Source organism: Mastigoproctus giganteus, chromosome 1, assembly GCF_048544385.1.
Source record: "Mastigoproctus giganteus isolate SK-2022 chromosome 1, ASM4854438v1, whole genome shotgun sequence".
Taxonomy (NCBI): domain Eukaryota; kingdom Metazoa; phylum Arthropoda; class Arachnida; order Uropygi; family Thelyphonidae; genus Mastigoproctus; species Mastigoproctus giganteus.
Window position 1 is genome coordinate 76,264,636 of NC_143575.1, and position 15,071 is coordinate 76,279,706.

At 39.6% G+C, this 15,071-nt stretch overlaps 1 protein-coding gene across 1 annotated transcript in view; it reads right to left on the reverse strand.

Annotated features, from left to right (window-relative positions):
- The window catches only part of CCT3 (chaperonin containing TCP1 subunit 3), a 191,154-nt gene that overhangs the window by 86,543 nt on the left and 89,540 nt on the right, over window positions 1-15,071 (reverse strand). The window contains exon 6 of the mRNA XM_090380590.1: window positions 3,130-3,250. Coding sequence (XP_090236716.1) covers window positions 3,130-3,250 — 121 coding nt within the window. The remainder of the gene's footprint in view (window positions 1-3,129; window positions 3,251-15,071) is intronic.

Genomic DNA, 15,071 nt, shown 5'->3' on the forward strand with positions numbered 1-15,071 from the left:
TCAGGGGAGGTACCCATGGACTGGAAATGTGCAAATGTGAGCCAATTCACAAAGGAGGATCAAAGGCTGAAACAAGTAATTATAGACCTGTGAGCTTAACTTCTGTTCCAGGAAAATTAATGGAGGCACTGGTTAAAGAAGCACTGCAGGATCATTTAGACAAGACTTCAGTTATAGCTCAGACACAGCATGGTTTTGTTAAGGGGAAGTCTTGCCTGACCAACTTGATTGGATACTATGATGCAGTCACAAAAGAGCTGGATGCAGGGAATAACTTTGATATTATATACTTGGATCTTAGAAAGGCTTTTGATACTGTTGCACATGGAAGACTGCTACACAAATTGGAGCAGTGTGACATTGGAGGCAAATTGCTGCTATGGATAAAGGGGTGGTTGAGGGGGAGAAGACAGAGAGTGGTAATCAATGGACACTGCTCATCGTGGACTGATGTTATTAGTGGAGTCCCTCAGGGCTCAGTGTTGGGTCCATTGTTGTTTTCTGTATTTATAAATGATATTGATGATGGTATATCAAGCTTAATGTCCAAGTTTGCAGATGATACAAAGGTTGGCAGGGTTGTCAAGGACACTACTGACACTATGCTGCTGCAACAGGATCTGGAAAGGTTGAGCAGATGGGCTGAGAGGTGGCAAATGAAGTTTAACATTGACAAATGTAAAGTACTACACATGGGAAACAGCAACCCCAGAGCAACGTATCAACTCTGTGGTACTACACTGACAGTGGTAGAGAATGAAAGGGACTTGGGGGTGATTGTGCAGGCAGATATGAAGTTCTCTGAGCAGTGCAGACGGGCTGCAAGAGTAGCTCATGGAGTATTGTCAATGATATACAGGAATTTTTCCAGCAGGGATAAGGAGGTGATTATTCCATTGTATAAGGCAATGGTCAGGCCACACCTAGAGTGCTGTATACAGGTCTGGAGGCCTCATTTCAAGAAGGATGTAGAGCTGCTGGAACGAGTACAGAGAAGGGCAACAAGATTAGTGAATGGAACAAAGGGGTGCTCTTACGAAGAAAGGCTTAAGTTTTGCAAATTACAGTGTCTGGAGACTAGGCACCAGCAAGGTGATCTGATAGAGGTGTATAAAGCCTTGAATGGTTTAAGCATGCTCAATGCTGATGGGATTCTTCCTCTAGCTCAGAAAAATCACCTGAGAGGGCATAAATTCAAATTGAGGAAAGACAGATGTAGGATAGACGTGCGGAAATTTGCCTTTAGCCAGCGGGTGGTTGGTTGGTGGAACAGACTGCCATCCCTTGTGGTGGAGGTTGAGAGCCTAAATAAGTTTAAGGCTCAGCTGGACAGGTATTTTGAACGAACAGAGGGGTGAAGTGGAAGTGGGTTTTTTTTTTTTTTTTTTTTTTGGCTGATGCTGCATAAGCTTGCTTTCTTGCATCAAATGCCTCTAGTAATGCTAATGCTAATGCTACTGTTACATTGCACTTGGAATACTGTGTTTAAGCATCGAGACCGCACCTAAAGAAAGACATTGGACTTCTTGAAAGGGTCTAAAGATGGGTAACTTGCCTGGTGAAATCGGCAAAAGGGTGTCCATGTGAGGAAAAACTTTGAATATGTGGTTTGCATCGCTTGGAAACTAGGCACCTTAGAGGAGACTTGATTGATATGTTTAAGGCTCTGAGAGGCATAAGTAAAATGAACAAGGGAGAAATTTTCAGTTATAAATAATTCTAGAACTAAGGGCCATAAATTCAAGTTATGGGGGATGGGAATGTTTAGACTGGATTGCAGGAAGTTTTATTTTAGCCAGCGAGTTATAAATTACTGGAATAAGTTACCTACATGGGTGGTAGAGGCTGACAGTTTGGAGAAATTAAAGGGTCAGCTGGATAGTTGACCTACGGGGAGAAAACACATAGGTTGTCTATTTTCTTTTTCTTTTTTTATTTATTAATTTAATTTAAGTTATTATTTCTTTTAGATGGTGCAGCATAAGCCTTAAGCTTCCTTGCACCATATGGCCATTACTAATACTAATACACTAATTAAAGAGAAGCACACTTGACATATTATAATATTTACATCAACCATCACTTAATTAGTTAAAAGTATAGACAGTTTCAAGTCCCAAAGGGTGTTGCTAAATTTTGGCAATATATATAGGCAGTTTTAAATTTCATTGCAATATATGCAGTGAAAGGAAATAAGTGCATATACAGATGTATATGAGGGCTATTCAATAAAGAATGATAGTAACTTTTTTTTCACAACATATCTTTATTAACCATCCATATTTTGATGTGCCTTTTCAAAGTAGTCCCCATTTGACAAAATGCACTCACTCCAGCATTTCTGCCATTCTTCAAAAACAAGGTGAAAGCCATTTTCTAACATGCATTAGAATTGCCTCTTTTGTTATTACAACTTTTCTCATGACTGGAAACTTTTCCCTCACAGCTCCTTCTTAACTTTGGGAATTAAAAAAAAAAAAAAAAAAAAAAAAATTGCAGGAGGCAAGGTCAGGGCTGTATGGCAGATAAGGAACACATCAGACATTAAAGCTGGCTAAGTACCCAATGACAGAATGAGCAATGCAAGGTCTCATTGTTGTAATGCAGCATCCACCCACTTGCATGCAGTTGGGGTTGTTTGCAACAAATGTGAACCAGCAAAGTGTGCAGTACATTTTCCATAGCAGTTGTGTGACACAACATGTAGGTAACCATTCTTTGAATGACAAAAAAAAAGAGATGACTGAAACCTTTCCTGCAGAAGCCACAACCTTTATTTTTTTCAGTGTTGCCAATGATGTAGACTTCTAAACAGAGCTTTGTTGCTTACTCTCTAGGTTGAAATGATGACGCCATGTCTAATCTGTCGTTATCACCTTGTGCAGGACCTCACCATCCATACATCTCTGTACAAATGTCTAATATTAGACAAGAGATATGCATTTACAAAAACATGAATGAGAAAAATTACACTATTCCAATAGCTGGAGGCATTCATTATAGCAAAAAGTTTCACAATTTACACAGATTATACTCATTATTTTTACAAAATTACCTAACATTTAACATTAAACTTATAGTACACAAATAATAGACTTTCTCTATTAATATTTATTAAGACATACATACGCAATATGATCTCTCAGAATTTGTATTATATCCTCAAGTGCCTGCCGAAAAGCACTAATGATTATAGTAGGATGCATATTTTGTCCAAGAAAGGGCAATGCTGTTGACAGTAGTTCTCCAGCTGAGAGAGGGGAAAAAAGGAAAAAACAGTTTAACATTTTTTTAAATCCAAATACAAATTCTGATTAAAAAGAAATGAACTGTAGAAAAAATAAACTGAAAAATATGTATATATTCAGAGCAAAAGCCCTGGGCTACGACAGCTATATAACATTATTGTACAGCATGGATCGAAACGTGTTTTGAGTAGAGAGCCATTTTTGATCTAATTAAAAAAAAAAAAAAAATCTGAAAGCTGCACTTCAGCTCAAGCTGGTGGGGGGAGTATTTTAAGAAATGGAATAAAGTGGGAAGGTGTTTTATTAAAAAAACTATTTTTCAAAATATTATTTATTAATACTGAAAAAACATAACAAACATCCAATTAGATACGAATTAATGTGTTCTTGCTGCTGAACTTCTTGAGCAAGTCTCAACATCAGGCGATTTGGTTTGGTTTGGTTTTTAATGGCGCATTGGCAGCTAAGGCCATAATGCGCCAAGACAAATTTAAAATCTTATTAAACATTTTGGTAGCAAAGGCTACCACGTCAAACAATTAATTATTATGTTTAAAGAGGTATAAAAGTAAAAGCATAAAACTTAGATCTTTGTATAAACATTAATAAATTGTAAAAAGTTAAAAACGTCAGACATATTATATTGTCTCTGTCACATATTATCTGACTGAGTGTAAATGGCTCAGTCAAATTATTAAAATCAGTAAAATACAAGCGTCGTGCTTCAATAAAAACAGGACATTCTACAAAAATGTGATTGACGGTTAAAATTACGTTACATATCTCGCACATAGGTGGGTCATCCGCCCTCAGCAAGTAGGAATGCGTTAGATGACTATGACCTATGCGGAGCCGAGCAAGAACAACTTCCTCTCTTCGGTCCCTGCGTAGACTGGACTGCCATTGCGCAATTACAGGCTTAATACGATGTAATTTATTTGTGGCCTGTCCGTGCCAAGAATCTTGCCATTGGGAGAGTAATTTAGAACGTATTATTTGCCTGTAGTCTGTATAGGGGACTGACAGACAATGATTATCCAGGGAAATGGCTGATTTAGCAGCGGCATCAGCCGATTCATTTCCCCGGATCCCAATGTGGCTTGGGATCCAGCAAAAGCGAATATCATAATCCAATTCTATGAGAGAAAAAAGAATCTGCCGGATCCTGGACAGGATCGGATGAGGGTTAAAACTCACCGATACCAGAGCCTGTAACGCGCTTGATGAATCACAATAAATCATATACCTCTGGTAGTCGCGATTTTTAATGTGATCTAGGGCTGATTGTATTGCATGCAACTCAGCAGTATAGATGCTAGTTTCTTGTGGGATCTTATAGGATAATGTTTTGTGAGGGAGCACAACAGCAGATCCCACATGACATTCTAACTTTGAGCCATCTGTATAGATTGGCAGAAAGTCAGAATACTGCTGTCTATGTGATGCAAAGAGTTGCTGGTAGACAGATGGCGGTGTCGTAGCCTTCTCCCAGATCTTAAGGGAGAAGTCGCAGGTTGGAAAATAAGCATGCCAGGGTGGAAATAATTGCCTTGGTGACTGGGCAACGTTGTCTACCGACAAGTTGAGCTCATTCAGCAGCCCTTGAATGCGAATACCAAAAGGTTTGTTGGCAGTCCGACGGGTGTTGTAGAGGTTTTCCCAGCGCGGCTCAAAAACGGATGGCCACGTGGGATGATCGTGCAGGGATTTTAATTTGAAGGCGTACTGTAAGGACAACTGCTTACGTCAAAGAGACAGAGATGGTTCATTTGCTTCAACATAAAGGCTTTGGACAGGAGATGTGCGAAATGCTCCAGTGGCTGTCCGGATGGCTTGATGGTGGATTGGATCTAACCACCGAAGTGCACTATCTCTAGCAGAACCATAAACCTGAGACCCATAGTCGAGTTTGGAACGGACAAGTGCTCGGTAAAGGCGAAGAAGGGTAGAACGATCTGCGCCCCATGAAGTTGATGAAAGGGCACGAAGGATGTTAAGCCCTTTGACACATCTTGTCCTCAGCTGACGAATGTGTTGTAAAAATGTCAGCTTTTTGTCGAAAATAAGTCCAAGGAATTTGAATTCTGCTACAACTGGGATGTTATTTTGCCCAAGCCTTAATTCTGGGTCAGGATGAAGATTACATTTGCGACAGAAGTGTACACAAACGGTCTTCTGTGATGAAAATCTGAACCCATTAGCCAAAGACCAAGCTGTGAGACGATCAATGGTTTTCTGCAGTTGCCTTTCAATGACCCTCATATTGCATGAATTGCAAAATATAGCAAAGTCGTCTACATAGAGGGCATTGTTTACAGTGGGTGGAAGTTGTTCTGTGATAGAGTTTATTTTGATTGCGAAAAGCGTAACACTTAGAACGGATCCTTGTGGGACTCCCTCTTCCTGAGAGAAAACTCGAGAGAGGGTGGATCCTAAACGGACTTGAAACTGGCGATTCGATAGAAAGTTTTTAATAAAAACAGGAAGGTTACCTCTAAGACCAAAGTTATAGAGGTCTTTTAAAATTCCAAATCGCCAGGCTGTGTCGTACGCTTTTTCAATATCAAAGAAAACTGCTACCAAATGCTCGGATTTAATAAAAGCATCACGAATGGACGTTTCCAATCGGATTAAATGATCCAGAGTGGATCTATTTCTTCGGAAGCCGCACTGTGTCCTGGAAAGCAGACCATTTGTTTCTAAATACCATACGAGGCGTGCATTAACCATTCTTTCCAGGACTTTGCACAAACAGCTTGTCAGAGCAATAGGACGATAATTACTTGGATTGCTAGGATCCTTTCCTGGTTTTGGGAAGGCAAGAACGATTGCTTTCCGCCAGGAGTCCGGAAATTGTTTATTAAGAAAAATTCTGTTAAACAGAATTAAAAGGTGATCCTTACATTGTGGTGTGAGGTGTTTTACCATTTCGTAGTGGATGTCATCGGGCCCCACAGCACTTGCGTGCGTGAGAAAGAGTGCAGCATTTAACTCCTCCTGTGAAAAGGGCTTGTTATACGATTCAAGCCCTTTTGAATAGAAGTTCAGGGGGTTTTTCTCATTTTTCTCTTTCAGGGCCAAAAACTCTGCGGGAAAAGATGTTATTGCAGATATTTTTGCAAATGTTTCCCCTAGAGTATTTGCTACTGCAGTTCGATCTGCAATTGGACATCCATTATGCTCGAGGATCACAGAAGGGCATGGTGGATATTTTCCCTTCATTTTCCGGATCTTATCCCAGACTACTTTTGAGCTAGCAGCCTGAGTTATGGAAGATGTAAAACGAATCCAAGATTTCCTTTGGCTCTGACGTCGTACATAACGCGCTTTCGCACGCGCACGTTTAAATGTTATTAAATTTTCAGTTGTGGGATATCGTCGGAATATCCCCCAGGCTTTGTTTTGTGCTTTTTTTGCTGCTGTGCATTCGGAATTCCACCAAGGTTTCGGAAATAGTGGGAACCGGCTAGATGATTTTGGGATTGCAATTGCAGCTGCTTGGACAATTGTTTCTGTGACGTACACGACTGCATCATTGATTGGCACCTGACTGACTTTAGCGATGTCAAGATTTGCCAGATGTTGAAAGGCATTCCAGTCAGCCTGATCAAGCTTCCACCGCGGTAAACTAAATGGAAGACACAGTCTACCACTAGTTAGGGTGATTATCACGGGGAAGTGATCGCTTCCATATGGGTTCTCCTCTACCTCCCAAGCAAGTGAAGGAAGGAGAGAAGGGGTGCAGATAGAAAGATCAATGGCAGAGAAAGTTCGGGTAGGCATGTGGAAGAAGGTGTTTGTTCCCACATTTAGGAGGGAGAGATCATTGTCAGTGAGCATATGCTCTATGACTCGTCCCCTTCCATTGATGTCAGCACTACCCCACAGAGTGTTATGTCCATTGAAATCCCCAAGAATTAAACAAGGGGAAGGCAATTGCATGATAAGATCATCAAGGTCTTTCTGGGGGATGTCAATCCCAGGTGGCAAATAAACAGAGCAGACAGTTAATAAGAACCCCACTGTAAGGCGAACTGCTACAGCTTCAATGCTAGTTGTAAGCTGCAAAGGCTGAAATGGGATCTGGTTGCCGACGAGGATTGCGACTCCTCCGTGGGCAGGACCATCCACAATTCTATCCTTACGAATGATGGTAATGTTATGCACGGTGGGGTCATCATTTGCCTTTAAATAAGTCTCCTGTATGCAAAAGCAAACTGGTTTGTGCTTTTGCACGAGTGCCTTGATGTCGTCAGTATTTTGCCGGAATCCACGACAATTCCACTGTAGGAATTTAGCCATTATTTGGACTTGGTGGGTCCATCAGGCGGCTTCCGAGGTGCTGAGGGCTTAATTTTGTCAGTCTTGGATTTCTCTTTCCTGGGGAAGTATGGACGCTGTCCTGTGTCCATTTCTTCCCCAGCAAAGAGTTCCAAAACTGACTCATCATGTACCTCCTTCTGCTCGACATCCATGTTTTCCTGGGTACTAGGTGTTACTTCCCCTTTCTTATTCTTTTCTTTTGCTTTTGTTACTTGTGGAGCATTAGGAGGTATCGATATAGGAGTGGCAGCTGATTGGTCCTTCTGTGCAGGTTTTTGGGAGCTTAAAAGATAACGTGCAATGGGAGTAAATGATTCTTTTGGAGGGACAGACATGTCCGTCTGAGTCCCAATCGAACATCTCCCTGCTACCTTCTCGGCGTAGGTAGGTTTTTTGATGTTAAGAGGTTTCACTGCTTTTCTTGCCTCCTGGTACGATATGTTTAGCTCTGCCTTCAGCCGTTGAATCTCTTTTTCTTCTTTCCACCTCTGGCATGCCCTTGAGTAGGCCGGATGTTCTCCCTCACAGTTAATGCAGGTGGGTTTAGTGGCTGAACATGCTGTTGTTTCGTGGTCCTTTGCACCGCACCGGGCGCATGCAAGGACTCCACGGCAGGCCATTTGAGAATGTCCATACTTCTGACATTTAAAACACCGTAAAGGGTTCGGAACGTATGGACGTACTGGACAGTTGATGTATCCAGCTTTAATCTCATCAGGAGGTTTGGGAGAGTTAAAAGTCAGGATAACACTCCTGGTTTTAACAATTTTCCCATCCCTTCGCACAGTGATTCTCTTCACGGCAGTAACTCCCTGTGGTTTTAGTTCGGAGCAGATTTCCTCCTCGGTGACGTCGAGAAGGTCCCACTCCGAAATGACACCTCTCGATGAATTTAGTGTTCTGTGTGGTGTCACTGTTATGGGTATACCTCCGATTGATGTTACTCGGAGTAGATGCTCAGACTGCCCGTCATTTTTTGTTTCAATCAAGAGGTCCCCAGAACGGAGCCTCTTAACTGACTTGGGTGTACCTGCTAACCCATCCAACCCTTTTTGTATAAAAAAGGGCGACATTTTACCAATCGGTGTTTCATTGGTGGAATGCATTATTAAGAACCTTGGGACAGGCCCTGATGGTAGTTCGGTTCGCTGCCTCTTTGTAGCAATAATGCTATCTGCCTCTCCGTCATTATTTTCAGATAGGGAGCGGGTTGGGGCCCCTGAAGGAATACGTTTATCAGGATTCATTAAGTTATTTAAATTGTTCAGTGCCCGGGCTCCCCACCCACCACGGAGCCCAAAGGGACGCCCACTACCCGGCATGCAATAAATGCGCTCGGGAGTGGGACGCCAGGGCTACCCACACACTATACCCGCACCGCCGCCAGCCTGAATCCTGTCCCTCGGACCATGAGGGTAGGGGCGTGGCATTGACACGGTTGACCCTCGCAGGCGAGCCTACTAGCCGATTGATCCTAGCCGGGCCTTCCAGGACCACCCGTCTTGTCGAAGCAGGGGCCAAAGTGGTGTATTGAAGCTGGGCCCCTCAACCACCAGGATCCCCCTTTCCGAATTTCCACGGGTCGCAGCGCACGGCAAACACGCCGGATTCCATTGATGTAAGCCCGGAACCTAGGCTGTGGGCGTTGGATCCCAGTGATGCTAGTCTGGAAGTCCAGCAGCGTCACTGGGAGGTCCCCTCACCACGTACAGGGGCCCACGTCGAGGGGACATCAGGCGAGTATGTCAGTAGTTTTCATTTTTAAATATTCTGAGAGACTTGCATTGTTCAGATGGTTTCTTGACTTATTTTTAATATAGTTCATGTTCGAAAATGCTTGAAACTAATAATATATTCACGTTGTTGCCCAATGCGCTTGTCATACACGTGGGCTAAAAGAGTCGCAGTTACATGTTCAAAGAGCCGTATGCGGCTCGCAGGTCACAGGTTTCCGACCCCTGTTGTACAAACACATCAATCTCAAACTGTGAGGGTACTTCATCACAAGTTGCCCTAGTATGGCACTACATACTTTAAATAAAAAGCACCTCTCCAATGGAGAAGTATATTGCTATTTATTTAAAATAGCATGTTATTACCCAGATCATGGTTATGACCCTGATCAGTGGCTGTGAAGTGAAAGACCAGATGACTTAGTAATAGAAATACCCACAAACAGATAAGAGATGACTGATGATGCATACAAGACATTATATCCACCTACTAACAAATAATAAATAAATAAATTTGAGAAATTACAAGAAATTGACATACATTTTTTCATGCTATTTTAAGAGGCATTAAGCTATCAAAAATACCAATCTATAATATATTAATATACGTTATATACCCTATTCTCAGAACTTATTGACCAGCCCTCAAAATTGTTTGGAAAAAATCAAGAAAATAGAGCAAAAGCCTCAAGCAGTGACAGTTATATAACATTACTGTACAGGTCAGTATAACCCTCAATTTTGTATATAGCTGCATGTACACTAGGTTTGCTGCAAAAGTATCAATCTCATATTGTGGATGCACTTCATCATGGGTTGTCCTAGTGCACTTTACACTAGGACAACTATGAACTTTAAATAAAAATAACCGCTCTAATGGAGGCAGCAAACACAGCTGCATGCAAAACTAAGGCTACTGTCCTAACCTATACAATAAAATAAAACTGAATAAACTTTACAGAGTCTAAAGGAAATTTCATCTATTCAATCACCAAGTTATTAAATGCACAAAAGCAACATGGGCTTGCAAGCTGAAGACTGATTTTGCAAAGATTATCTTAACACATTGTGGGACAATTTTGGTTATTTGATTGTAACATTTGTTTTCTGTCTCCTTTTTGTTATTTTAATATCATTTCTTAATTTTCAACCATTTTTCTAACACGCCCCACCAGTGGCTACGTGGCCACTCGAAGTAAATTCACTTTGTGAGACCACGTAACCACCAGTGGTACATTATGAAAATTTGCTTTAAATTCTTTTTTTCCCTGAAGTTTGTTATTTTTCTCATTTTTTTCATGAAAGTAGAAATTAAAATGGCAAGAAGCACAAGATGGTTCCGTGATGAAAAAATAGAAAGACTTTCACTGGAATCTGATTCCGACAATTCTGTAAAGGATAAGGATTATACAGAAGAAAATGATTCTCATTCAGACTCTGATAATTCAGTTTATTCTGTCAATCCAGCAACTGCTACGTTATCAGATTCTGAAAGCAGTACTGTATCAAACCCCAATCTGTAACTGGTGCTGGAAATACTTTCATTTTCTTGGCACAAAATGTTAGTGTAAATCCGGACACTTTACCAGAACTTGATGGGAAGGAGCCTATTGACTTGTATAAATATTTTATTAATGATGAAATGATATCTTTGTTTGTCAACGAGACCAATAAGCATGTTGCTCAAAAACTTGCAGCAGTAACACATACTCCATGTGGAAAATTAAGAGGACTAAAATGGGTTGATACCAATCCTGCAGAAATGAAACTTTTTATCATAATGATTCTATGGATGGTCTCGTTCTATTACCTAAACTGCAAGGCTATTAGTCCAAAAGTACATTGTAAGAAAATTCCATGTCTAAAATGATGAGCCACAATAGATTTGAGCTCATACTCTCCATTTTTTACGTTTGTGACAACAGCGAGCAAAAAAAAATGCAGATGATCGTTTGTACAAAATTTCTAATTTTCTTGAACTTCTCCAAACTAAATTCAAGGAAGATGCACTCCAGAGGAGGAAGTGTGTATCGATGAAAGTAATGTACCATTCTGTGGACGCATTTATTTTTGATAGTATATTCCAAACAAGCAACGTAGATATGGAATAAAAATTTTCAAATTATGTGTTAGTGGAGGTTATACTTGGTCTTTCAAAGTTTATACCAGAAAAGAAAAAACAAATGGAATCTGTTTCCGAAAAGGTTGTAATGGAACTGATGTCTAGACTACTAGACAGTGGAAGAACTGTTTATATGGATAAATGGTATACGAGTGTTTCTTTGGCCAAAACACTGATAAACAGAAACTCATTTGGCAGGCACACTTCGCTCTGACAGAAAAGGAAATCCTGCAGATGTAATACCTGGAAAATTGAAAAACGGAGAAGCAATCTCCAAACAGAATGAAGACAGAACTATGGTTCTAAAGTGGAAAGATAAAAGGGATGTTTTAATGTTGAACACAAAGCATAACAAATCGATGGAAAATTTTATGAACAGAGGAAAAGAAGTTTCAAAACCTGCTGTAGTAAAGAATTATATCAAGGGAAAGGAGTTTATTAATTTATCTGACCAAATGTGTGCATATTCAGCATATTTGAGACCAACAATGAAATGATATAAAAGGTTGTTATTCCGTTTGATTACTGCTATGATTGTAGTGAATGCAATACATCTGCACAATAACATAAATAAGAAAAAAGAGAACACAAGTTTCAGAGAAAAAATTGTAAAATAACTACTATGCCGAGAAACAATACCAGAGCCTACACCATCTACACAAAACCGAGACATATCTTGAAGGCAGTAGGACCGAAAAGGGTTACACGAAAGAGATGCAGCATCTTGTTACAAAAATTTTGTCAGAGATAAACTCTTTACACTCAATTACACTGCAAAAAAGTTAATATCATTTGAGAACTTTGTAAAATACCAGTGTGTATTGCATGTTTTCAAAAAGAACATGTTCATCAGCAATAATGCCCTAGATCCATAAATTGTAAATTCAATTGTTTTGATTAAACATTTATATCAGGGTATCCATAGATTTAGTTGAATGAAATATATGTTTACGAATGAGTTCTTTTTAAAATTTAATTATGCAAGAAATAATGTTAAAAAAAACTTAATAAATTGCTTACAACAAATCAAAATTTTGGATTTACTGCATGATCATAAAAACATTGCATAAAGAAGAAAATATAACAAAAATTCCCAACCCAAACCAACTAACATCACACCAAGGGACCAGACATTTGATCAGTATACATAAAATCTATATAACTCATGTACAGGAACTCCCCGACGTATGTAATACTCGACTTACAGAAATTCGACTTTGCGTAAGTTTTTCCCAGCCCGTGCAAACTTTAAAAAATCGTGGAAACGTATTTTGCATCCCATAGGAATAAATGGAGGTATCGTAAAAATATCATAATGTAAATCCAATAACACGCGCGTGCGTGTGTGTGTGTTTTTGTAATCATTCCAAGTCCTAGAAGTTGAAAATTTCACTATAATACTAAGCTATTTATGTCTCTAAAAAGGTCACATTTATGATGGAAATTTCACTACCTTTTCATCGTTATCATACATTCCTGTTTTAGAATCAATTTTGAATGACTGTGATACTTTTCTAAAGCATGTTTCTGGAGGTCACGGTCATAAAACAATTTGCACTTTCTGGTTTATTGGGCTTTTCTGTTCGTGCATATAATTATAAACGGGCAGTAAACTCGATCATATTGCATTTCCGATTGTGTGGGTTTTAACACTATTATGGTGAAATGTGTCCCCTGCCCCCTTCACTGAAATCTTCAACCTTATAAAAAACAAATTTTTAGAAACTTCTCTTCATTCCGATTTATGTATTACAATGATGAAAGGAAAGCGACCAATGGAAAATGCAAGTGGTGGCAGTGCCAGGAAACGAAACAAAATTGATTTAGAAATGAAGATGAAAATGATTAAGAAGTACAAAGCAGAACAAAGTTTGTCATCTATTGCAAGGGAATTAGGTCTCGCTGCTTCAACAGTGAATACTAATTTAAAGGACAGTGCACGTATAAAGGAACATGTCAAAGGATCAACAGTGATTACAAAACACAGTTTAGGTGCTATATCGAAGATGGAACAACTGTTAATATTATAGATGGAAAATCAGATTCAGAAGCAAGTGCCCCTGAGTCCAATGGCCAATCAAGCAAAAGCAAGAAGTATTTATGAAGATATTAAGGATAAGTACAGCAAACCCCGACCCAAGTTTGTGGCAAGCAATGGATAATTTAATAGATTCAAGCATTGCACTGGTTTCTAAAACATTAAAGTATGCAGTGAAGTCACCAGTGCCAATTCTACAGCTGCAGAGAAATTTTTTGATGTGTTGGAAAAAATTATTGACGAAGGCAGAAAATTTTTAACATTGACAAGGCTGCTCTGTATTGAAAAAAAATTCCGCATCGGCATTTTTTTCCAGGTTTCAAGACTTCAAAATATAGGACCACGCTCTTGCTTGGGGCTAATGCAGCGGGATACTACAGATTAAAACTGCTTGTGTACCATTCTGGAAATCCTCTTGCATTTAAAGGCACCAATAAAGCCACACTACCCGTGCATTTCCGATCAAAACAGAGCATGGATAACAATACCTCTCTTTGAGGACTGGTTTAAATGCTGCTTCATTCCAGAGGTTGAAAAATATTGTAAATCTTGAAAGGAACTTTCAAGTTCCTTTCAAGGTTTTGTTTCTATTAGATAATGCTCCTGATTTCAATTCGAATGTGACAGTCATATTTCTACCGCCAAACGACTTCACTCATCCAACCTATGGATCAGGGTGTTATTTCGAATTTAAAAGCATACTATTTTACTCTCAACATTTGCTCAGACATTGTCTGCAGTAGACGGTGATAAAAATTTTACGTTAAAGACTTTTGGAAATCTTACAATATTTACCACGGCATCTTAAACATTAATAAGGTCCAGGCGGAAATTATTAAAAGTTGTTTAAATGATGCATGGGAGAAAATATGCCCATGGCACATAAAAGGCTTCGAAGGATTTGAAATAGACGAATCATATGAAGCAGTTACAGATAAGATTGTAAAAGTTGCAGAGCTACTTCAACTGGAGGTTGATGCCAAAGACACGGAGGAGTTAATAGAGGAAGAAGAAAATTCTGATGAAGCTCAAGATGAACCAAATGAAGAGTCGAGATGCTTCACCACAAGAGAGATGGCAATGGCATTTCGTGAAATTGCATCAGCAATGGCAAGGTTTGAGAAGATGGATCCTGATAGCAAATGATTCTTAAAAGTTAACAGAGGGGTGAATGATATGCTTGCTTGCTACAAAGAAATCTACGATGAAAAGGAAAAAGGCGCTGTCCAGTCATCCATTAATATGTTCTTTTCTAAGGTTGAGCGGCATACTTATCAGCTGAAGACGTTGATTCTGGCAACGATGCTCAAGAGGTAAAACTCACTGACATTATGTCTGTCTCCTCGTTTTTTTGTAATTTTATTTTTTTTTAAAATTGTACGCTTTTGTAATTTTTTTCTGCACAAGATAAAAAATTGAATAAACACAATAAATAATTCTATTTACATGTTTGTTGAACATTTCTTTTTTGATTCAATCAATTCAGTGAGCACAGTTGTGAATGCTGCACAAGCATGGGGAAATTCCCCCACTTACGTAGCATTCTGCGGAACGCAACTCTTACGTAACTTGAGGAGTTCCTGTATATGGCTGACCACGTGGCGCCA